The sequence below is a fragment of the Muscardinus avellanarius genome (assembly GCF_963383645.1).
Source record: "Muscardinus avellanarius genome assembly, chromosome: Y".
Taxonomy (NCBI): domain Eukaryota; kingdom Metazoa; phylum Chordata; class Mammalia; order Rodentia; family Gliridae; genus Muscardinus; species Muscardinus avellanarius.
The window spans coordinates 9,400,864-9,427,227 of record NC_137809.1 but is presented as its reverse complement, the minus strand read 5'-3'; the positions used below and the strand labels follow the sequence as shown (position 1 = coordinate 9,427,227).

The 26,364-nt window shown below is 37.4% G+C and overlaps 1 protein-coding gene across 1 annotated transcript in view; it reads left to right on the top strand.

Moving 5' to 3' along the window:
• LOC308279554 (eukaryotic translation initiation factor 2 subunit 3, Y-linked-like) overlaps window positions 1-24,793 on the top strand; it is a gene marked incomplete at both ends in the record, with an annotated part of 46,285 nt that extends 21,492 nt beyond the window's left edge. Inside the window, 3 exons of the mRNA XM_080719683.1 lie at window positions 220-389; window positions 13,105-13,277; window positions 24,730-24,793. Coding sequence (XP_080575809.1) covers window positions 220-389; window positions 13,105-13,277; window positions 24,730-24,793 — 407 coding nt within the window. The remainder of the gene's footprint in view (window positions 1-219; window positions 390-13,104; window positions 13,278-24,729) is intronic.
• Window positions 24,794-26,364: the final 1,571 nt, after the last annotated feature.

Here is a 26,364-nt window from a genome sequence, read left to right as displayed (position 1 = left end):
ATTGGGAAACGGTCTCACTAAGTAGCTGAGGCTGGCTTCAGACCTGTGCAATAAACCAGGGAGTTTGCAAGGAATTTGATTAGCTGCTCTGTGGCATCAGTAAAATATAGCTATGTGACATATATGTGTAGTAGATGCTCTTCTGGTTTGACTGACTTTATCTTTTCAGCCATTTGATGAAATGAAACATAGAAAATATACGTCTTATATTTTCATTAGGAGTTGGAACAAAAATTGACCCAACATTGTGTAGAGCTGACCGAATGGTAGGCCAGGTACTTGGTGCAGTTGGAGCATTACCTGAGATATTCACAGAATTGGAAATTTCTTACTTCCTACTTAGAAGATTACTAGGTGTACGTATAGAAGGGGATAAGAAAGCAGCCAAGGTAAATATGTCTTACAATTTCTGTTTTATTTTATTTTATTTTTATTTTTTTGAGGGTCTGGGGATGGAACCCAGAAGGCATTCTACATCTGAGCTACACCCCCTGCCCTATTTTTTATTCTTTATTTTGAAACCGGGTCTCACTGAGTTGCAGAGGGCCTCACTAAGTAGCTGAGGCTGTCTGCGAACCATGATCCTCCAGTATCAGCCTCCCAAATGCTGGGATTACAAGCGTGTGCCACCATGCCCGGCTTACAATTTCTGTTTTAAAAACAGACAAAGCATAGAATTATAGCCAGTTTTGAGTTTTATTCTTTGATTGTTAAAATGGAATTACAAAAAGAGAAAGATAATTGAAAACTTTTAAGACAAAAAAGAATATTTTTTTTTGGTACTGGAGATAGAACCCGGGGGCATTCTACCTTTGAGAGACACCCCAGCCCTATTTTTTTATTTATTTTGAGACAGGGTCTCACTGAGTTGCAAAGGACCTTAATAAGTAGCTGAAGCTGTCCGTGATTCTAGATCCTCCTGTCTCAGCCTGCCAAATGCTGGGACTACAAGCATGTGCCACCATGCCTGGCTAACTTTGCCCAAATTTTAAAATAGAAAACATGCGGCCAGGCGTGGTGGGGCAAGCTTGTAATCCCTGTGCTTGGGAGGCTGAGACAGGAGTATTATACAGGTTTGAAGCCAGCCTCAGCTACTGAGTGAGGCTTTCAGCAACTTAGTGAGACCCTATTTCCAAATAAAATAGGTCTGCGAGTATAGCCCGGAGGTAGAAAAGCCCTTGGGTTCCACCCTCTGTACCCCCCCCCCCCACACACACACACAATAAAAAAATAATATATTAAAAAAAGAAAACATGTTATATATACTTTTAAGATTTAGTTACCAGAGATGGAAAATTACTGATAACTTATTAGCAAGTGTACAAATAAATATATGTATTCTTTTAGAGTGTAAATTTGAGACATTTTTATAGATCAGTATGATTGCAGTAGTTATAAAAAATGTACAAAACAATTCCAACAATTTCACTTGAGAGTTGTTTTAAAAATTATAATAGAACCGGGCATGGTGGTGCATACTTATAATTCCAGCATTCGGGAGGCTGAGAAAGGAGGATTGCGGTTTGCAGGCAGCCTCAGCTACTTAGTGAGGCCCTTAACAACTTAGTGAGACCCTGTTTCAAAATAAAAAAAAATTAGGGCATGGGATGTAGCTCGGAGGTCGATTGCCTCTGGGTTTCATCCCCAGACCCGCAAAAAAATTGCAATAGAAGGGGGCCTCATTGTGCATTGTTGTAAGCCCAGCATTTAGGAGTCTGAGACAGGAGGATTGTGGTTCACTGACAGCCTCAGCTACTTAGTGAGGCCCTTGGCAATTCAGTGAGACCTTGTTTCAAAATCAAGAATAAAAAATAGGGCTGGGCGTGTAGCTCAAAGGTAGAATGCCCCTGGGTTCCATACCCATTACCACAAAAAACAAAAACAACAAAAAAAATTGCAGTAGGGCTGGGAGTGGTGTTGTATGTATGTAATGCCAGCATTTGGAAGGCTGAGACAAGAGAATCAAGGTTTGCAGACAGCTTCAGCTACTTAGGCCCTTTGCAACTCGGTGAGTTCCTATTTCAAAATAAAGAATAAAAAATAGGGCTAGGGGTGTAGCTTGGAGGTAGAATGCCCCTGGGATCCATCCCTAGTACCGCAAAAAAAAAAGGCAAAAAAAGTTGATAATTTTTATTTTTTATATATATTTTTTGGTACTAGGGATGGAACCAGAAGCTTTCTAGCTGTGGGCTACACTCCCAGACATCATTTATATTTTTATTTGAAAACAGGGTTGTTTTAACTAGTTGCTGAGCTGGCTTTGAACTTGTGATCCTCTGTTCCCAGTCTCCCATGTAATGGATTAAAATTGTGCACCACCACACCTGGCCAAAAGTTGCTATGTTTTATAAAGGAGGTCTAACCCGGCATGGTGGCACACGCTTGTAATCCTGGCATTCGGGAGGCTGAGACCGGAGGATCGCGGTTCGCAGACAGCCTCAGCTATTATTGAGGTCCTCTGCAACTCAGTGAGACCCTGTTTCAAAATAAAGAATAAACTATTGGGCTGAGGGTGTAGCTTAGAAGTCGAATGCCCCTGGGTTTCATCCCCAGGTCCCCCCCCAAAAAAGGTGGTCTATGTATAATTTTGTAATAAGTGATTTTGCAGTGATATTGTGTACAGATGTGAAAATGTCATTGTCAATCTCAGTATCATGTATGGAAAAAGACATGGGCGGGGAAGGGAGGGAAAGTTTACCACATGCTATGTTCATGTAAGTTCCTATCACTCAGAACTACATTATGATGTGAGACTACAGTGAAGCAATAAAAAAGTGTATATATGAATTTAAAAAAAGAAAAAAGAGCTGGGCGTGGTGGCGCATGCTTGTAATCCCCGCGCTTGGGAGACAGAGACAGGATCACGCAGGTTCGAAGCCAGACGCACACACTGGCTTAGGAGACCCTGTTTCCAAATTAAAAAAAATGTAAAAATAGGTCTGGGAGTGTAGCTCGGAGGTAGAAGGGCTTCCAGGAACCCCAGTGCCACCAAAAAAAGAAAGAAAAAAACATAAGGAAAAAATTATTTCCAAGATAGAATAATCTTGAATAGTGAGACAAGTAAGTTGAAAACAATATAAAATTTTTATTTTTCAGTACGAGACTGTTTGGTTTTTAATATACTTTTATTGGTACATTTTAGTTATTATATTAGGTTTACTCTGATAGAACCATATATGCACAGAATACCCAATGTGTTCCCTGTGAATCTCACTCTGCTCCCTACCCCTAAATATTGAATTGGTATTTATAGCTTCACAAATGTACAGAGGATATTTTGAACTATTCACTTCACCAGTCTTTCCCTCTTTTTATATCCCTCCCCATTTTCGTTTCAGCTATTGTACTTGTGTGTCTTTTCATTACCTGAAGTTGGTGTTTTTTTTTCTTCCTAATTTCTATCTAGCTTGCATGAGAAAGACCAAATGACCCATCACTTTCTGAGACTGGCTAATCTCAGCATAATATATATACTCTATTTTCATTCATTTTCCTACAAATGATATCATTATGTTCTTTATGGCTGTGTAAAATTTTATGTGTATATTCAAGAGTTTGATAACCTGTTCATTTGATAATAGACATGCTGGCTGGTTCCATAGTTTTGTCTATTGTGAAATTATACTGTTGTAAACATGGATATATGTGAGTCTATAATATTTTGACTTCAGTTTTTGTTTTGTATTGTTTTGTTTTGTTTTGCAGTATAGGGGATAGAACCCAGGGGAATTGTACCTCTGAGCTACAACCCCAGCCCTATTTTTTAAGTCTTTTTATTTTTGAAATAGGTCTCACAGAGTTGCAAAGGATTTTGCTAAGTAGCTGAGGCTGGCTGTGAACCTCTATCTTCTGATCTCTGCCTCCCAAATGCTGGGATTACAAGTGTGTGCCACCATGTTTGGCCCCCCATATTGTTGCCCCCATTTAGTTCATTTTCTTTTTTGTACTAGGAATGGAACCCTAGTTCCATCTAGCGGCCTTCTACCTCTGGGCTACAACCTCAGACCTATTTTCATTTTTTTTATTTGGAAATGGTCTTATACTAAGTTGCAAAGATCCTCACTAAATTGCTGAGGCTGGCTTCAAACATTCAGTCTTCTTGTTTTAGCCTACAAGTACTAGAATTACAGGCATGAGCCACCATGCTCATTGTTTATGCCACCATTTTATTGCTTATATATATTGTTTTTTGGTGCTGGGGATTGAACCTAGGGATGTTCTACCTCTGAACTACACCCCCACTCATTTTCCATTTTTTCTTATTTTTTTATTTTCTTATTTCTTATTTTTATTTATTTATTTTTTGCGGGTTTGGGGATGGAACCCAGGGGCTTTTGACCTCTGAGCTACACCCCCTGCCTCATTTTTTCTTTTTATATTTTGAACAGGGTCTCACTAAGTTGCAGGGGGCCTCACTAAGTAGCTGAGACTGTCCACTGCGATCCTCCAGTCTCAGCTTCCCGAATGCTGGGATCACAAGCATGCACCACCACACCTGGTTTCCCATTTTTTTTTTTTTTAAAACATGGTCTCACTAAGTTGTGGAGAGCCTCACCAAGTTTCTAAGGCTGTGAACCTGCAGTCTTCCTGTCTCTAACTCTTAAATGTAGGAATTACAGGTATGCACCACTGTTCCCAGCTCTTGTTTGTATTTTTTTTTTTTTTTTTTGCGAGTTTGGGGATGGAACCCAGAGGCATTTGACCTCCGAGCTACTCCCCCTGCCCAATTTTTTATTCTTTTATTTTGAAACAGGGTCTCACTGAGTTGCAGAGGGCCTCACTAAGTAGCTGAGGCTGTCCCTGAACCGCGATCCTCGGGTCTCAGCCTCCCAAATGCTGGGATTACAAGCGTGCGCCACCACGCCCAGCCTTTGTATTCTTGATGATTGGCATCCTAACTGAGGTTAGATGGAATCTCAATGTAGTTTTAAAAATTTTTTTTTTATTTTTACATTGTAGTCATACATCTTAATAGAGTACAAGATGGTAGAGGCATACGTGCACCTATCACCATTTAGTGCTTTCCTTTCTTCCCTATTCCTTTACCCTTCTCTCCTGTTTGCCTTACGGATTGACTTTGATATGTTTGTGAATGTACATCATGTACATTTGGGAATTTCCCTATTCCCGCCTCCCATCCCCCTCAGTTAAGTTGTCTTATTTGCTCATTTATAGTTTCTTCTTCTAGAGTACCTCCTATGACCTGTTTTTCCCCCTGGCTTCTACATATTAGTGAGAGCATACTCTGACTTACTTTTTTTTTTTTTTTTTTTCTTTTTCTTTTGGTGGTACTGGGGTTCCTGGAAGCCCTTCTACCTCCGGGCTACACTCCCAGACCTATTTTTACATTTTTATTTGGAAACAGGGTCTCCTAAGCCAGCGCATGCGGCTGGCTTCGAACCTGCGTAATCCTCCTGTCTCTGCCTCCCAAGCGTGGGGATTACAAGCATGCGCCACCACGCCCGGCCTGACTTACTTTTTGTGACTGACTAATCTTAGCACACTGTTTTTCAGTTCCATTCATTTCACTAAATATAAATTATATAATTATGTTTTTTTATAGCTGAGTAAAATTCCATTGTGTACCTATCCCATCATAATTTTGTTCTTTTTTATGGTTGAGTACAGTTTCGCTAGTTACATATCCCATAGTTTTGTAATCCATTTATTTGTTGATGGACATCTTGGCTGGCTCCATAGTTTGGCAATAGTGAATTGTGCAGCTGTGAACATAGATACTCATGAATTAGTTTTGTAGTTTGGTTTCCATTCTTTTGTGTAGGTACCCAGAAGTGGTGTTACTGGATCATAAGGGAGGTTTGGTTCCATTCTTCTGAGGATCTTTCATACTTGTTTCCAAAGTGGTCGCACCAATTTGCAATCCCACCAACAATGTTTTAGAGTTCCCAGTTCTCTACATCCTGGCCATTCAAAACTTGTCTGTGTTTTGAATTATTGCCATTCTAGTTGGAGGTAGGTGAATCTCAGGGTGGTTTTGATTTGTATCTCTTTGATTGCTAATGATGTTGAGCATTTTTTTCCTACATTTATTGGCCATTTGATTTTCTTCTTTCATGAAGTGTCTGTTTAATTCACTTTCCTATTTTTTGAGTTATTTGTTTACTTAGTGCTGAGTTTCTTGAGTTCTCTATATTTAAGATGTTAGTCCTCTATCAGAGGAATAGTTGGCTAAAAATTTTATCCTATTCTGTTGTTTCTCTGTTGAGGTTCTTGATAATTTCCTTTGCTGTTCAGAAGCTCTTCAGTTAATACAATCCCACATATTAATATGCCTTTGGGATTTTGTTTTTACCTGTACTTATGTGTGGCAGTGTTGGACCTATGCCCACTTCAAGGAGCCTCAAGGTCTCTGAACTAAAGTCCAAGTCTTTGGTTTATCTTGCTGAGTTGTTGAGGCTAGTCTCAAATATGTGATCCTTTTGTCTAGCCTCCTAAATACTGGGATTACTGATAAATGTGCCACTTTAGCTGGCTGCCGTTTTTTTTTTTTCCTTAGGCTATTATGAATGGAATTGTTTTTGGGTTTCTTTTCAGTAATTCAGTAGATTCATGATTGGTGTATAGAAAAGCCAATTTTTTTTGGTGCATTGTGGTCATACATCTTAATGAGGTGGTAGAGACATACATGCACATATCACACATTTAGTCCTACTTCAGTTCCTACCTTACACCTTTCCCCTCTCTTCTCATGTTTGGCATAATGATTAACTTTGGTATGTTTTTGAATATATAATAAGCAGCATTAAGGAATTTCCTTATTTCCCTGTCAAATTTTCTTCAGTTAGGTTGTTTTATTTGCTCATCTGTGAGTCATCACCTATGACTCTTTCTCCCTGCAAATTACATAATTGTGTTTTTCTTCACAGTTGAGTAAAATTCCACTGTGTTCATATGCCATAGTTTTGTAATCCATTCATTTTTGATGGACATCTTGGCTGGTTCCATTGTTTGGCAATGGTGAATTGTATAGTTGTGAAAATAGATACACATGCATTAGTTTGGTAGTTTGGTTTCCTTTCTTTTGGGTAGATACTCAGAAGTCAGTATTGCTGGATCACATGGTAGGTTTGTTCCCATTCTTCTGAGGATCCTTCATACTGTTTTCCAAATTAGTTACACTATTTTTCAATCCCACCAACAATGTATTAGAGTTCCCACTTCTCCACATTCTTGCCAGCATATGTTGTTTGTGTTTTGAATGATTGCCATTCTAGTTGGAGTTAGGTAAAGTCTCAGGGTGGTTTTAATGTGGTTTTCAATATAAATTGCCAGTATTTTATTATTAATTTTTCCATTTGTATTCACTAAGGATAGTGGTTTGTTATTTTGTTTTCTTGAGGTACTCTTATTCAGTCTGCATTTACCAAGAATATTGGCCTGTTATTTTGTTATTGTACAATTTGAAATTGTACATATTGTATTGTAGGATGAGTTTAGAAATATTACATCTCTTTCTGTTTTATGGAATAAATCTGATTTGGGACTTTTCTTTGTTGCTGTTTTCTTTATTGTTTCAATTTCTTTGCTTGTTATTGGGTTTTCTATATATTTTGTTTCAATCTAGGTAGGCTGCTTATGACTAGACTTTTGCCAGTTTCTTCTAGGGGTTCTAGCTAATTAAGAGTGTAAGTTTTCAAAATAGTTTCTGTTGATTACCAGGATTTCCATGCAGTGTATGGTGATACCAATTTTTTTAACCTTTTATTTTAACAATTGGGTCAATACTGTCTTATTGTATTGGATACGCTAATAAGCCTTTTTATTTTTTATTCACTATTTTAGCTTTTATTTTTCTATTTTTATTCTAATTTCTGCTGTGATTTTAATTTCCTGCCTTCTGCTGGCTTTGGGGTTAGTTTATGTTTCTCAAAGGCCTTTAGATACATCATTATGTTGTTTATTTGGAGTCTTTTTCTTATGTGGGCCCTCAGGGCCATATATTTTTCTCTTTTTTTTAATTTATTTTTTATTTTTTTGGTGGTACTGGGGTTCCTGGAAGGCTTCTTCTCCCTCCGGGCTACACTTCCAGACCTATTTTATACTTTTTTTAAAATTTGGAAACAGGGTCTCTTAAGCCAGCATGGCTGGCTTTAAACCTGCACGATCCTCCTGTCTCCGCCTCCCAAGCACAGGTATTACAAGCATTCGCCACCATGCCCCGGTATATTTTTCTCTTAAACCCACTTCCAAAGTGTCTGAAAGGTCTTAAAAGTTCTGTGTCTTTTGTCATTTGATTCTAGGAATTTATAAAATTTTCCATTATTTTTTTACTCAAAAGTGTGTTATTCCATATCTCTGTATTTATTTAATTTCTCTGGATCTTCCTATTGTTGAATTCTTGTTTTAGTCTATTATGATCTAAAAAAATGGAAGGAATTATATCAGTGTTTTGGATTTGCTAGTACTTACTTTGTGGCCTACAATATTTAGTTTTGGAGAAGGTTCCATAAGCATCTGCGAAGAATGCGAAGTAGTCTGTAAATATCTGTTAGATTCATTTGGTTTATATGTTCTTTAGGTTTAAAGAGTCTTTACAAATTTTTATTTAGAAGACTGAACTAGTGGTAAGAAGTTTATTTAAGTCTGCCAGTATTATTGTACTGGGGTCTATCTGAGACTTAATGTCATGAAGCATTTTTTTTACTTAAGTGGTGCATTCACATTTCTGCCATAAATATTTACTATTATTATATATACTTGTTGATTCCTTTATCAGAAGAAGGACCTTTGTCTCTTCTAATGACTTTTGTTTTGAAGTTTGCTTTGTTGGATAGGAGAGTAGCTATCCCTGCGTGCTTTCAGTCTCCATTTGTATGGAATATTTTACCCATCTTCTCTCCTTTGGTCTGTGAATATCTTCATTTATAACATGAGTTTCTTTGAAGAATCACATAGATTGTGATTTTTTATTTTTGGTGGTATTGGAGATTGAACACAAGGCATTCTACTTCAAAGCTGCACTATGAGCCCTGTTTTTTCTCACTAAGTTGTGGAGAGTCTCATGAAATAGCTGAGGTGAGGCTGGATTTGAACTTCTGTGATTTTCCTGGCTCAGCCTCCCAAGTACTGGGATTATAGCATGTGCCACCACACCCAGCTAAATTATGATTTTGAATTCACTTTACCAATCTATACCTTTTATTTTGGTAATTAAAACCATTAAAATTGTTCTAGTATTGAAAAGGGATTTTTATTTTCTGTCTTTCATAGCTATCTCTATCTATCTATTTATCTATCTATTTATCTATCATCTAATTTTTGTGGTCCTGGCTTAGAACCCAGGGGCCTTTCTCCCTCCGGGCTATACTCCCAGACCTATTTTATACTTTATTTGGAAACAGGATCTCACCAAGTTGCTGAGAGCCTCACTAAGTAGCTGAGCCTAGCTTCAAACCTGTGCAATCCTTCTGTCTCTTCCTCCCAAACACTGGGATTACAAGTGTACACCACCATGCCTGGCCTCTTTGTATATTTCTATTTGATACAGTAGTAGTTTTCCTTCATTTAGATGCTTATGATGGATTTCATTCCTTCTCTCTTTGATGTTTACTTTCAATTTCTTGTGTTTTATTTCTTTAAATGTTCTCTCTTAAGCCGGGTGTGCTGGTTTAAGCTTGTAATCCCAGCTTTCAGGAGGTGGAGACTGGTGGAGATTGAAGGATTGTGGTTCTTGGCCAGCTTCAGCTATTTAGGAGGCCCTGATTTAAAAAAAAAAAATTCAGTGAGACCCTGATTTCAAAACTAAAAGAATAAAAAATGGGAGTGTAGCTCAGAGGTAAAATGCCCCTGGGTCCATCCCCAGTACCACACACACACAAAAAAACAAAACAGCAACAACAAAAAATGTTCTCTTGTGCTGGTTTTGGTAGTCATAAATTCTTTAGTTTCTGCTTATGTTGGAAGATATTTTTTTTCTTCATTGATTTTTGAAAGATATCAGAGCAATCGTTGTTGGAATTTCCCACCCCCACCCCCCCCCCAGGGATTGGAGTATATCCTTTTAAGGCCTTCAGGCTTTAGAATTTGAGTCTAGAAATCTGGAAGGATCTTTAACTCCTTTACATCTAATGACTGTCTTTTTTGTTAGGCACTTTTAGTATTATGTTGTGTGGAGAAGTACTTTAATCTTGCCTTATTGGTGTTTTGAATGTCTCCACTCTGTGAATGCCCATCTTGTTTTTCAAATTTGGGTAATTCCCTGAATTTTTTTTAAATGTTGTTGTTTTGTATATCTAGGCCTACTTTAATGTCAGTTTTCCTTAAGTTTGATTATTTGATATTTTTTCAGATTTCTTAATATTTGGTCTTTGTGTGTCTTTGCTGTATTATTGATTGAATGTTTATTCTTGAATTTACTATTTTGTAAGACTGAGACTCCATTTTTTATGTTGTGTTGTCTTTTGGTGATAGTTTCAATTGAATTTTTTATTTGGTTTGTTTTTTCTTTTATTTCATTTAGGGTCTTTGATTTTTGTTTATAGTGTCAGTTTCTTTTGAAGAATCACATAGTTAGATTGTGATTTTTCTTCCTCTCTCCTTTCTTCCTCTCTCCTTTCTTCCTCTCTCCTTCCTTCCTTCCTTCCTTCCTTCCTTCCTTCCTTCCTTCCTTCCTTCCTTCCTTCCTTCCTTCCTTCCTTCCTTCCTTCCTTCCTTCCTTCCTTCCTTCCTTCCTTCCTTGCAGTCCTGGGGATGGAACCAGGGCATTCTACCTCTAAGCTACACTCCCAATCTCTATTTTATATTCTTTTTCTTGCGGGGGGGGGGGGGTTACTGAGGTTCCTGGAAGCCCTTCTACCTCCAGGATATACTCCCACAGACTACACTCCCAGACCTATTTTTTAACTTTTTTTATGTGGAAACAGGGTCTCTTAAGCCAGCACGGCTGGCTCCGAACCAGCGCAATCGTCCTATCTCCGCCTCCCAAGTGCAGGGATTACAAGTGTGTGCCACCATGCCCGGCTATATTCTTTATTTTTTACTAAGTAACTGTGAGGCTGTCTGTGAGCTGCGATCCTTCTGTCTTAGCCTCCCGAATGTTGGGATTACAAGTGTGCACCACCATGCCCAATTCTTCATATTTTTTTTTATACCTGTATATTATCTCTGATTTTGAAAATATTTCATCATCAGTGATGAAAATTCTGAATTCTCCTTTTGGTATTTTGTGCATCTCTACATTTTATTGTTGTGGGGTTGTGGGATTTATTGTTTTCTTGTTAGCTTTCCTTTTTGTGTTTTCAGGTTTTTAGATTTATACCTCAGTTGTATTGGTTTCTTTTCCCTCTTTATGTGGGAGTCCAGTGTCTAATCATTGTCTCTTTATAATGGGTATTGAGTTAATGGGTATATATTATTCTCAGAGGATCTGTCCCATGTAATCAGAATCTTATGTAAGTCTCCCAGTATCCCTTTCTCAGGATATAGTACAAGCAAGTTAAGAATGGTAGTTTAGCCGGTTGTGGTGGCACACGCTTGTAATCCCCGCACTTGGGAGGCTGAGACAGGAGGATCGCACAGGTTCAAAGCCAGCCTCAGGTACTTAATGAGGCTCTCAGCAACTCAGTAAGACCCTGTTTCCAAATAAAATATTTAAAAAAAAAGGTCTGGGAGTATAGCCTGGAGGTAGAAAGCCTCTGGGTTCCACTCCCAGTACCACCAAAAAAAAAAAAAAAAAAAAAAAAGAATGGTAGTTTATCAGCCAAACAATTTAGAATACATTATAATAGTAGTTACTACTTCTGTATTATCTGTTTTTCTAGAGGATATAGTGGTAGTTTTGATGTGGAGTAGTCTGCCAAGACTATGAATTAAAGAGTATACATTAAATTGGTTTGGATGACAGAATAAAAAGTAAGGGAAACACATAGTAATATAGAATGGGAGAAGACAAAAAGATAATGGGAGCAGGTGGGTGATAGAAATTCAAACATAAAGAGTGTTTTAGAAGAGAAGTGGGAATTAAGCTCAGTGAAAAAGTTGAGAAGTTGTGATGGCCTATTTAGATGACAAAATACCAAAGAGATCAGTATATACTCTTTTTTTCAGTACTGGAATGGAATTTAGGAGTATTCTACCTCTGAGCTGTACTCCCTGCACTATTTTTTTAAAAAATTATTTTGAAACAGGGTCTCACTGAGTTGCAGAGGGCCTAAGTAGCTGAGGCTGTCTGAACTGCAATCTTCCCATATCAGCCTCCCAAATGCTGGGATTACAAACGTGCCCCACCATGCCTGGTTCAGTATATAATCTTAACAGCACAAGATGTCAGGGACCAATAGAAGTTTATTAATATCGGTTAATACAAGTCTATCATGAAATTGATCCTTTTTTTGTGTTCAGAGATATTGAGATAGCTTTCCCTTTGAGTATGCTTTTTTGATGCAAATAGCTGTTTGGGGACTCAGTAATTTTCTATCATATGTCCTCTTCTTTCCTTGGACCCCTCTGCTGGATGGTGATGTGGTCTTATGATAGCACAAATTATGTCTTGTTTATTTGAAATTCATCATCCAGGGTTTTTTCCTCTTTTTGGTTCTATTTACATTTGACCTGGTACGTAAAATTTTAGCTCTCTGTTACTTTTTTAACATTAAAATGAATGTATTTCTATCATAGTAGTAGAAATACTATACATATATGTTCATAAAGTACTTTGCATATTAAGTGAAAGGATAATGAAAAATGACAGGGAAAGAAATTATTATGTCATATGCTTATAAAACTGATATTGTTTCATTTAAATAGTAGATGTTACCCAGTTTTGCAGAGGCCCAGAAATTAAGTAGTTAAGATTGCATGAGTAGAATTTGACTTTTGGGACCCACTTAACTATTATTACTGCTGTTAAAAAAATTTGTTACTTCTTTCTTCCATATAGCTTCTTTAGACTTTTAAGAGATTTTTTTGGTCTCTCTTCACTTACTTTAGAGATTGATCTGTTATAAATTTATTGAATTCTGCATAAAATTTTTATTTTACTTTGTAAGTGTAGTAAGTTTTCCTTCAATATGTTTATTTCTTTCCAAGTAAACTCAAGAGTTTACTTGGACAGCATTTTATTTAAGTGTTTATTTATTTCTTTAGGTACAAAAGTTGTCCAAAAATGAAGTCCTCATGGTGAATATCGGATCGCTGTCTACAGGTGGAAGAGTTAGCGCAGTCAAGGCTGATTTGGGTAAAATAGTTCTCACTAATCCTGTATGCACAGAAGTAGGAGAAAAAATTGCCCTTAGCCGAAGAATTGAGAAACATTGGCGGTAAGTTTTCCAGTTTAGTCACTATCTGTTCAAGAAAAATATATCAGATTCTTTTGTGTGATTTAATTTTAATTTTTTTATTTTTGGTGGTACTGGGGTTTCTGGAAGCCCTTCTACCTCCGGGCTACATTCCCAGACCTATCTTATAATTTGTTTTTAAATTTGGAAACGGGGTCTCTTAAGTCAGCGGGGCTGGCTTCGAACCTGCGCGATCCTCCTGTCTCCGCCTCCCCAGCGCGGGGATTACAAGCGCGTGTCACCACACCCGGCTGTGATTTATTTTTTATTCTTGCGGTACTGGGGATTGAACCCAGAGGCAATCTACCTCCGAGCTGCACCCCCAACCCTATTTTTTTATTCTTTATTTGCAAACAAAGTCTCCCTAAGTTGGGGAGAGGACCAAACTAAGTAACTGAAGCAGACTCTGTGATCCTCCTGTCTGAGCCTCCCAAGTACAGGAATTAAAAGTGTGCACCACCATACCCGGCTTATGATTTAGTTATTGATAGTATGCACCCTTGCTTTTTCTAAAATTCAGTAGTCATCAAACTTTCATTTATGTTTGATTACATACCATTAATCCATTTAACCATTTCTAATTATATACTTTATTGTTAGTAATTGTATTCACACTGTTGTACAACAATTATCACCATTCATCTTCAGAACTTTTTTTTTTTTTGTGGTACTGGGAATGGAACCCTTCTACCTCTGGGCTACACTCCCAGACCTATTTTGTTATTTTTTTATATGGAAACAGGGTCTCTTAAGCCAGAGAGGCTGGCTTCAAACCTGTGCGATCCTCTTGTGCTTTACAGAGCCGTGTATGGTGACACATGCTTGTATTCTCAGCATTTGAGAGGCTAAGACGGGAGGATTATGGTTTGTGGACAGTCTTAATTACTACTTAGTGAGGCCCTTTACAACTTGGAGAGACCCTGTTTCAGAGTAAAGAATAAAAAATAGGGCTGGGGGTATAGCTCAAAGGTAGAAATGTCCCTGGGTTCAATCCCAAGTACCACCAAAAAAAAAATATATATTATATGAAGTGGGATTTGATGTTACATATTTTTACATGCACACATAATTTGGCCATTTTAATATATATACACATGTGTGTGTGTGTGTGTGTGTGTGTGTGTGTATATATATATATATATTGTGTGTGTGTGTGTTGCTGGGGATGGATGGAACCCAGGGACATTCTACATCTGAGTTACACCCAGCCTGATTTTTTGTTTTCCATTTTCAAACAGTCTCACCAAGTTGCAAAGGGCTATTTATAAACCTTGATCTTCCTGTCTCAGCCTCCCAAATGTTGGGATTAGAAGCATGCACCATCACGCCAGGCTAATTTAATCTTTCAGAAATGAAAATCTACTCTTTAAACAGTTAACTCTACTCTCCTCAACCCTAACTGGTAATTCCCATTTTCTGTATATCAATTGGACTGACTATTTCAATTACATTTTATTTGTCTTTTTATTATTGGCTTTTTTTTTTTTTTTTTTTTGAGTACTGGAATTGGACCCAGGGGCATCCTACCTCTGAGCTATACCCCCAGCCCTATTTTTGTTTTTTTATTTTGAAACAAAGTCTCACTAAGTTGTAGAGGGCCTCACTAAGTAGCTGAGGCTGGTTGAACATGTGATCCTCCTGTCTTGTCCTCTCAGGTACTGGTATGATAAGTGTACACTACCATTCCTTCCTTACTGGTTTATTTTTTCTAGCATAGTGTCCTTACAAGTTAGTTCATGTTGTAGTAGTGTATGTCATAATTTTTTCTATTTTGTTTTAGCTTTTTTTTTTTTTTATGGTACTGGGGTTCCTGGAAGCCCTTCTACCTCTAGGCTACACTCCCAGACCTATTTTATACTTTTTATTTGGAAACGGTCTTTTTTTGTGTTTGTTTGAATGTATTTTTTTTTTTTTTTTTTTTTTGGTGGTACTGGGGTTCCTTGAAACCCTTATACCTCTGGGCTACACTCCCAGATCTTTTTTTTTTTTTTTATATTTTTTAAATTTGGAAACAGGATCTCCTAAGCCAGCGAATCTATCTCTGCCTCCGAAGCGCGGGGATTACAAGCGTGCACCACCACACCCGGCTAATGTATCTTTTTTATTATTATTTATATATGGAACATATTGAAAATGCTGTACATTTAGATTGTGCTTTGTGCCCTCTCCCCCCATTTCCCTTCCCCCCTCCCAATAAAGAGTGTCCAGGTTAACCATGCTATATTTATACTATTACACATATTCCTATGTAGCTTCTCCATTGAACAACCTCAGCTTTCTTCCTCTCCTATCCTTCCATTCAAGCTTTGCTGAGATTTCCCCTCCATTATCTGGAGTCCTTCTGGTATTACCACTGCTCCCTAGCTTGGGCATATTAGAGAAAACATATGTTCCTTCTTTCTGTACTTGACTAATCTCACTTAACATAATGTTCTCCAGTTCCTTCCATCTTTTTGCAAAAGCTATTATTTTATTCTTCTTTATAGCTGAATAGAATTCCATTGTGTGTATTTCCCATAATTTTGCAACCATTCATCTTTGATGGAGATCTAGGTTGGGTTCATATTTTGGCTGTTATAAACTGTGCTGCTATGAACATGGGTATGCATATGTTAATGTAGTTCTCTGATTTCAAGCCCTTTGGAAAGAAACCCAGTAGTGGTATAGCTGGATCAAATGGTGGATTTATTCCCGGTTTTCTAAGGAATCTCCATACTGATCTCCATAGCGGCTGAACTACTTTGCACTCACACCAACAGTGTAAAAAGAGTTTCTCTTTCCCCACATCCTCGCCAGCAATTGTTGTTTGATTTCTTAATGCTTGCCATTCTGATTGGGGTTAGATGGAATCTCGGCATAGTTTCAATTTGCATCTCCCTGATGGCTAGTGATGTTGAACATCTTTTCATGTATCTATTGGCCATTTGTATATCTTCTATTGTGAAGTGTCTATTCAGTTCAGTTGCCCATTTCTTGATTGGGTTGTTTTGCTAGTGTAGAGTCTTTTGAGCTCCTTGTATATTCTGGATATTAGTCCCCCTTATGAGAGTGGTGACTGGTAAAGATCTTCTCCCATTCTGTAGGCTTCCTCTTTAGGTTCTCGATGATTTCCTTTGATGAGAAGAAACTTTTTAGTGGAAAAAGTCTCTTAAGCCAGTGCATCTGGCTTTGAACCTGTGGATCCTCCTGTCTCCGCCTCCCAAGCACAGTAATTACAAGCGTGAGCCACCACACCTGGCAGTTGTGTTTTTATTTTCTAGTTTTCTGATTCCCTATTAAACTCACTGATTTTTAAAAGCTCTTAATTTCCACATATTTGTGGATTTCTTAGTTATCCTCTTGCTATTGAGAATTGGAAGTTGTATGTTTTTAGTTTTTTCTTTTTTTATTGGTGGTACTGGAGTTCCTGGAAGCCCTTTTCCCTCCTGGCTACACTCCCAGACCTATTTTATATATATTTTTATTTGGAAACAGGGTCTCTTAAGCCAGCGAGGCTGGCTCCGAACCAGCGCCATCCTCCTGTCTCCACCTCCTAAGCACGGAGATTACAAGCGTGCGCCACCACGCCCGGCTAGTTTTTTTTTAATTAATAAAGACTAGATTATTGATATAACACATGGTCATATGGAGAATGTTGTGTAGGTATTGCTGTGGTTTAGTAGAGACTGCTAGAGTGGAGAATGTTGTGTTGAGTATTGCTGTAGTTTAGTAGAGACTGTTTGAGTGGTTTGATTAGTCTGTAATGTTGTTTAGGCTTTTTTCTACCTTACTGGTATTTTTTCCTGATTATTTTATCCATTTTGAAAGTTAGATATTGAAATCTTACTGCTATTGAACAGTTTTATTTTCCTTTTTCATTCTGTCAGTGTTTGCCTTATATTTAGGAGCTATAATGTATTGTAGATAATGTATTTATAATTTTTACATTTTTTTGTTGAATTAACCTCTTTATTATTATATGAATATTTGTTTCATGAGAGTTTTATTTAAAAGTTTATTTTGGCTGATTCCAGAGTAATTGCCCCTGTTCTCTTTGGGTTACTTTATAGTTAATGCCTTTTTCCATCCTTTTCTTTTAACCTATAACCTATATAACCATAACCTGTATGAACCTCTTTGAAATATATAGTTTCCTGTTTTTTAATTTATTCAGATAATTCTTTTGAATTATTGGTAGAATTTTAATGCAGTGGCATTTAATGATACAGTGATAAGAATTTTTTTTTTTTTTTAGTGGGTGTGCAGATGGAACCCAGGGGCATTCTACCTCTGAGTTACACCCCCAACCCTATTTTTTATTCTTTATTTTGAAATGGGGTGTCACTAAATTGTGGAGGGCCTCACTAAGTAACTGAGACTATCCACGAACCACGATCCTCTGGTCTCAGCTTCTTGAATGCTGGGATTACAAGCATATGCCACTATGCCTGGCTGATGTGAATCTTACTGCTGACATTTTTGTTTTTTGTGTTTTGTATATCTTAGTGCTTTTTTTTTTTGGCTCACTGCCTCTAATTGGCTTTTTGTTTAGTTGATATTTTGTAAAATATTATTGTTTATTTCTTTTTATGTATATTCCACAGATTATTATTACAGTTTTTTACGGTACTGGGAATGGGAGCCAGGGACATTCTCCTTCAGAGCCACACTCCCAGTCCCACATATATTTTTTTCTCTGTTTTAGGTTTTGAAACATGGTCTCACTGAGTTGCCAAGGGCCTCACTAAGTAGCTGAGGCTGTCCACGAACCATTATCTCCCGTCTCCGCCTCATAAATGCTGGGATGATTAAGTGTGCACCACCATACCTGGCCAGATAATTATTTTTTATTATCATGGGCATTACATATAACATATTAGAGTTATAAAAACTCATTTCAAAATGATACCTTTAGGGGGCTAGATATGTAGCTTAGTGATAGAGCATGTGAATAGCATATATGGAGCCCTGAGTTTGATCCTTAGAAATGCAAGAAAAAAAATTCAAAATAAAATATAAAGTAATAAATTTAACTATATACAAAAAGTATTCCATTATACTTTGACCCATGCTCTGTGAAAAACATGAATTTCACATCTTTTTATACTTTTTAATCATAAGTCTAATCATAAATCTGTATACATAAATCTATAATTATAGCTTTTATTTTTCTTTTAAATCCTATAAATATGAAGTTAAGATGCACTATCCTAATGATAGTGGAATGTATGAAACCTATGTATGTACATTTACCAGAGAACTCACATTTCATATGACTTCAAGTTAGATTGTCCTACATCTTCTGTTTTAATTTGAAGGGCTTCTTTCAGCGCCCCCCCCCCCATTCCAAGGATGGCACCAAGGGCATTGCACCTCTGAGCCACACACACCCCCAGTCCTAATTTTTTTAAAGTCCTTTTTTTTTTTTAACTTTTGAAATGGTCTCACTGAGTTGTGAAGGGAAATCATTGACCCTCTTTATTTGTATATTCATGTCTATTAAATTTGGAAGTGTGGGACATTTTTTATGCAAATGAACTCTCTACTCCCATTCTGTTTCTTTTTTCTTAGTAATTCCCATAATGCATATATGTTGGACTGTTTGACCTATCCCAGAGTTCTTTAGGCTGTGTTTTCTTATCTTTTTTTTTTTTCCTTGTTCCTTTGATCATTTTTATTTATTTATTTTTGTGGTACTGGGGATTGAACTCAGGGGCATTCTGTCTCTGAAATTCAATCCCAGCCCTATTTTATATTCTTTATTTTGAAATAGCGCCTCACTAAGAGAGCCTTAAAAGTTGCTGAGGTTGGCCATGAACCCATAATCATCCTGTTTTAGCCTCCAGAGTACTGGATTTACAAGTATGTGTCACCATGCCTGACTACTTTGATCATATTATTATTGTTATCATTATTATTATTATTATTTTGTGGTACTGGGGTTCCTGGAAGCCCTTCTACCTCCAGGCTACACTTCCAGACCTATTTTTATATTTTTAAATTTGGAAACAGGTTCTCTTAAGCCAGCGCGATCCTCCTGTCTTCGCCTCCCAAGCGTGAGGATTACAAGGGTGCACCACCACGCCCGGCTATTATTATTATTATTATTATTATTATTATTATTATTATTATTATTTATTTATTTATTATTGGTGGTACTGAGGTTGAACTCAGGGGTTTGTCTACCTCTGAGCTACACTCCCAGACCTATTTTATACTTTATTGGGTCTCACTAAGTTGCTGAGAGCCTCCCTTTCTAAGTAGCTGACACTGGCTTCACACCTGTGCCATCCTCTGTCTTAGCCTTCCAAGCACTGGGATTACAAGCATGTGCCACCACTCCCGGCTCTACTTTGATAATTTTATTTATTTGTTTGTTTGTTTGTTTGCGGGTCTGAGATGGAACTTGGGGGCATTCCATTTACCTCTGAGCTACACCCCCTGTCCTATTTTTTATTCTTTAGTTGAAACAGGGTCTCACTAAGTTGCAGAGGGCCTCACTAGCTGAGGCTGTCAGCGAACCACAATCGTTCATTCTCAGCCTTCCGGATGCTGAGATTATAAGCGTGCACCACCATGCCCGGCTACTTTGATAATTTAAATGATATATTTTATTTTTATTTTTATTTTCTTGCTCTTTTGTTTTTTTGGTGGGGGGTCTTTTTTGTCATTTTGGAATTGGAGATTGAACTGAGGACACTGCACTTGTTAACTGATATATTTTCAAGTTTTCTGAGTCTTTTATTTTTTTATTTTTTTTATTTTTTTATTTATTTTTATTTTATTTTGGTGGTACTTGCCGCAAGCTGCTCAGTCGAGATTGGGGTGATCCCACTCGCGATCGAATCAATCTCAGAAAAGATGGGTGAGGATAGGGTGCCGTACTGCAGCCACTTATCTGCAGCGATTCTTTCCTTTCTAGGAAATAAATTTCTTTAAGTTCCTATTTACGGCACTTCTGGAAAGAATCTGACATGGACAAGAGCTTCTTGAGCTAATGACACTTTATTACAAGAAACCAGAAAATTTATATCTTTCACCAGTGGGGTTAATAGTTAAAAAAAAAGGAAAGGAGTGTAATCACCATAAATCAATAATCAAGGTAAAAAAACAAGTTAGTCCGGCTTTCAGGAGATTAGCTCAGAATCTTCTCCGGATTCTGTAGCAGATGCAGCTGTCCTTGCAAAGGGCAAATTCCAGAAGAAATGGCACCCCCAGGGCTTGGAGAATAGGCTTCTCATGGATTGTTCTTTAACTTTGGAACTTTCCTTCTTTAGGGCTTAGTCCATAAGTCAGGCATGGGGAAATGTGGCGATCCAGGTGAATGTAATAAAGTTTTCCCAGGTGTGTTCGCCTTGCCTTCTAAATTCTGAAATCTTAAGCAAACTCACAACACAGTTTGGCAGATAAACACCAAAAAATACCATGAAGTTTTTAGATTTAGTTGTCAGATGTATTTCCTTAGCTGCTGAACACTTTTCCTCAAACGATAGGCTTATTAGAAGCCTATTCCTCTTTTAAATAATCCATTTCCACATCACAATCCTGCAACCTGCTTTTAATCTTTCTAATTCCTTTCTTTCCCATTTGGGACAATCTTCTTTCTTATTCTCACCATATTTCCTTTCTTTTACACATTTATTATATCTATCATTGTTTCAGACATGTTCATTTCTTAGCCACGTGGCGCCTCTTTGTCTTGAGCAGTGCTCATACTGGGTGTAAAGGTTAAGAATCTTCCTAGCCTTTAGCTCGATTGTATTGGGCAGGATCGCAAGGATAAACAGTTACTGGTTGCCTCCCCTTTAGGGCTAATGGTTTCAGTTAACTTAATGCTTTTACTGTGTGTTAATGAAAGTCAGAGATAGAAGGGAAATCCGCGTTTGTAATTACTGCCTGGAATGCTGTCACTGCATCTGAATTCTAACTAGATTTTATTACTACTTGAACAAAGCCGAGGACGTTTAGAGGCTTAGACAAATTACCAGGAAGTTTATTTTCCACGGACTCAGTTTCTCTCACAGTCCTGATCTTACACCACTGGAGCAATTCGTGTGGAGAGTTAAAAGAATCATTACCAAAAGAATAATAGTTATAAAAGAATATCTAAAAGTGGAGGAGTTTTTTGGCCAGAGACGACACCCTCTCTCGGGACTATATGCCGATTTGACTACGTGGGAGGTCACACACGCAGATGCTGAGAGGAAGTGGGTGATCTCGGCAGGTACTGGGGTTCCTGGAAGTCCTTCTACCTCCGGGCTACACTCCCAGACCTATTTTTACATTTTTATTTGGAAACAGGGTCTCCTAAGCCAGTGTGCGCGGCTGGCTTCGAACCTGTGTGATACTCCTGACTCTGCCTCCCAAGTGCGGGGATTATAAGCGTGCGCCGCCACGCCCGGTGAATTTTCTGCGTCTTTATGTTGAGAACTAATACTTTGATTTAGTCATATTTTTATTTCCAGATTTTTAGTAATTTTTTTGTAATTTCCTTTTTTTTTATGGTACTCGGGATTGAACCCAGGCCATTCTACCTCCAAGCTACTCTCTCAGCCCTATTTCTTATTCTTTTTTTTTCTATTTTCTTTTTGCAGTACTGGAGGTGAAACTCAGGGGCATTCTAACTCTGAGCTACCCCTCCCAGCCCTATTTTTTATTCTTTAATTTGAAACAGGGTTTCACTGAGTTGCAAAGGGTCTCACTAAGTAGCTGAGGCTGATCGCAAACCACAGTCCTATCTCAGCCTCCCAAATGCTGAGATTACAAGCATGTGCCACCATGCCTAGCCTATTTTTTCATTATTTATTTTGAAACACTAAATTGCAGAGGACTTTACTAAGTAGTTGAGGCTGTTCGTGAACCTATATCCTCCTGTCTTAGTCTCCAAATGCCTGGATATCTCTCTTTTGATTTTATCATTTTTGTTCATATATTGCTTTCTGGTTTCTTTAACATTTTGGTTTATGTTCTCCATTAGATCTTTGAGCATACTAATGTCAGTTATTTTAAATTCTTTGTTAAATGATCTGAGGCCTGTTTTTTTTTTTTTTAATCGGTTTTTGGAAATTTATTCTGTCCATTTGAAAGAATTTTTTTTGGTATACTTTGTTCAGTCTTTTGCTTTAAAGTGAACTTCATTAAAGAATACCTGCCCCTCCTTGTAGATTGGCTTTATAGAACATGATCATCACTAATCAACCCAGCATGAATACTGAAGGCTACTTTAGGCCTATTTTGTATATATGTCATTCTTGGGACTGTGTGTATGCTTTTTATACTTCTATCTTGTACATGGTGTGTGTGTGTGTGTGTGTGTTACTGGGGATTGAAGTCAGGACATTTTACCTTTCAGCTATATTCTTATCCCTCTTTTTCTTTTGTTTTTGAAACAAGGGTCTTTCTGGGTTGCTAGATCCTCCTGTCTCAGTCTTCCAATTACAGGGATTATAGGTGTACAACACCATGTACGGTTTATATGGCAGCTGTTTTTGGGATGTGGCAGAGGATCAAACCTAGGGCCTTATGGATGCTAGGCAAGCATTATACTAGGCTGAGCTATACTTTCAGTCCCTAAATTGGGGCTTGCACCTTCTGTCCCTCTCTCCCAAGATTAGAAGAGATCTGGAGTGTTCAGGGTAGTATGGCCACAGACCTCTCTATTTCTCTTTCTATTTTTCTTCTTTTTGTTTATTGAGATGGGATCATGGTTCCAGTATATAGTTTGGACTTGTGATACTTTCACTCCAGCCTCCTGAACAGCTGTGATTATAGGCTTGCCCTATTCAACTGTGTGACTGGTTTTTAAAATAAATAATATACATATATATACATATACATATACATACATACATATACATATACATATACATATACATATATATGTATGTATGTATATATATATATATATATTTTTTTTTTTTTTCCCCCCTCCAAGAGTCATTCTCTTGCATCTTCTTAGAGCCTATCTGTTATGTTGTATTCTTACACCTGTAAGCTTTGCCTTTAGGCTCAGGATTTCTTGCAGTTCTTGGGCTGGCAATCCCACCACTACTTTTAGCAACCTCTAACTTGATTCCTTTACTATGCCACAGTTACTGTCAGAGGTTTAAGACTTGAAAGATAGAAACTAGTTCTTTGCCCAACCCGTAGACAAGCCAAAACTTTAAAAATGAATTACAGTTTTTTCTTCTACCCCAAGAAAGTGAGATTTGGTTGGCTTCTACTGTGGGAGCTAGTGGAGCAAAGGTGAGCAAAATGCCATAAAGTTTTTTTTTTTTTTTTTTTTTTTTTTTTTTGTTATTGGTACTGGGGTTCCTGGAAGACCACCTACCTCTGGGTTACACTCCCAGATCTATTTTATACTTTTTATTTGGAAACAGGGTCTCTTAAGCCTTTGAACATGCGCTATCCTCCTGTCTCTACCTCCCAAGCGCGTGGATTACAAGCATGCGCCACCACACCCGGCCATAAAGTGGTATTTTGATTGAGATATTTTCTTAATTGAGCACTTGCTTTGTTACTCAGAACTTTATGGCCTAGCAGGTTTGTAATCCCCGCGCTTGGGAGGCAGAGACGAGATCGCGCAGGTTCGAAGCCAGCTGCGCGCTGGCTTAGGAGACCCTGTTTCCAAATAATAAAAAATATAAAAAATAGGTCTGGGAGTGTAGCCCTGAGGTAGAAGGGCTTCCAGGAACCCCAGTACCACCACCAAAAAAAAAAAAAAAAAAAAAGAATTTTATGGCCTAAAGATAACTAGTAAACCTACTTTATCAGTATACTATTGTTTATTTGGGATTTTTATAGGGTAAATAAGGTTCTGGAGCTTTTAAGTCTCCTAGTTTATTGACTATTCCCTTGTTTTTTAGTCTTTGTAATTGTAGCTTTTAACCCATGTTTGGTGATTGTTGCTTTGCTAAATTATTAGACTGATATGAACTAAAGTGCACTGAAAGATGAAGTAGAGGTTCATCTGCTGCTAAAAATATTCTGTTTATGAGACTATATGGTCTTTTAGTTCTTTACTTATTTTTCTTTAAAGCTGTTTGAATCTTTTAACCTGTTCTCCAAGTAGGAAAACACTTTGCATCTTTTGAAGAGAGAATAGCCAAAGAGTTGGTTTGGTTTTTTTGTTTTTGCTTTTTTATAGGCCAAGGTGTTTTGTGTTTGTCATGGCTCCTTAAGGGGACTTGGAGTGTTTTTATTTGCTAAAGAGGTAGGCATATTGTTTTAGGGAAAGATGAGCATATATATACCAGCAAATCCTTGCTTGCTTTTCTTACACTAACCAGTCTCATGTATGAGGCTTTAAAAATCTAAGATATCATGGGCTTTTCTGTTAAGCGTTTTGTGGAAATTGATTTGAATCTAAAATTAGAGCAAACGTACGTCATGATTATTTTGGTAATGTTGATAAAGTAAACTTTGAATTTGTGTTTTCTTTTTTTCATTTTTGCAGCTTAATTGGTTGGGGTCAGATAAGAAGAGGAGTAACCATCAAGCCAACAATAGATGATGAATGAAGAGTCACAGTTACTTAATACATTTTGATGAAGCCAGAATTTCTCTTTTAGCAATTCAGAGATATTAGAAGTTGTCAGGTTATATTTGGTTAGGAAAACATACTGTGTTAAGTAGTAGGGTCTTCAATAAATATCAAAATTGGCATGTTGGATTTAATCTACATTTTAGCAGACATTGATTTTTGCTTAAGATTTTCAGATTTACATGCCAGTGCACTGTTGAAATGAAATTGGCTGTTACAGACAACTTTTGCTATATCATTTATCACTAAACTTGGTTGAAATAAACTTCTTGATTTTTTTTTTTTTTATGATTTGGTTTTGAGTATCTTGAGGTTTAAAGAACATCAAAACTTGAAGACAAGAAATGTCTTTGAAGGGCCTTTCCATTTGCCTCATATTTGATGTTTCTTTATTTTTAAAGTATAAGATAAGAAGATTAATTGCTTTTAATAAAATTGTTCATGTCAACATGTAAGCTTATTTTCATGGCTAAATTATTCTGGAATTCTCATTTTCTTCCTAAAAAGTGCAAGTCGGTTTTATTTACCATCTTCTGGATACCATGTACTTATTTCTCATTGGTTATTACTAGGCCCATAAGTCCTACCTATTGGAAATAAAGTTATACCAAGCATTCAGAATTAATGCTTCTGAAAAAATAACTTGGAGCTGGGAGTGGTGGCGCATGCTTGTAATCCCAGTACTTGGGAGGCTGAGAGGATCATAGTTTGAGGACAGCCTCAGCTACTTAGTTGAGGCCCTTTGCAACTCAGTGAGAAATAAAGAATACAAAATAGGGCTGGGGGTGTGGCTCAGAGGTAGAATGTTCCTGGGTTCCATCTTTAGTACCACAAAAAACAAATAAAACTAGGATCTTTATATTCTTATCCCATAGTATAATATTATAAAATATATTATAAAATCATATTTAAATACTTATACAGTTATGCTTAGAATGTACTAGGTTCTAATACTAGAATTTTTGCTATCAAGTGGTAAGTAGTTTCATAACTACTCGAAATTACTAGTGGTTGAAAAAATAGTTTATTAAAGGCAAAATATTTTTAGGTTAAAAGCACTTTCAGCCATAACTACTCAAAATTACTAGTGGATGGATAGCTGGTTGTGGTGGCACATGCTTGTATTTCCAGCATTCAGGAGGCTGAGATCAGAGGATCACAGTTTGCAGACAGCATCAGCTACTTATTGAGGCCCTCCACAACTCAGTGAGATCCTGCTTCAAAATAAAGAAGAAAAAGTAGGGCAGAGGGTGTAGCTCGGAGGTCGAATGCCCCTGGGTTCCATCTTCAGACACACACACACAAAATTACTAGTGGTTGAAAAACTTCCATGTGATTTTTTTAAATTAATTAATTTTTGCGGGTTTGGGGATGCAACCCAGGGGCATTTGACCTCCGAGCTACACCCCCTGCCCAATTTTTTATTCTTTATTTTGAAACAGGGTCTCACTAAGTTACAAAGGGCCTTACTAGGTAGCTGAGGCTGTCCGCGAACCGTGATCCTCTTGTCTCAGCCTCCCAAATGCTAGGATTACAAGAGTGCGCCAC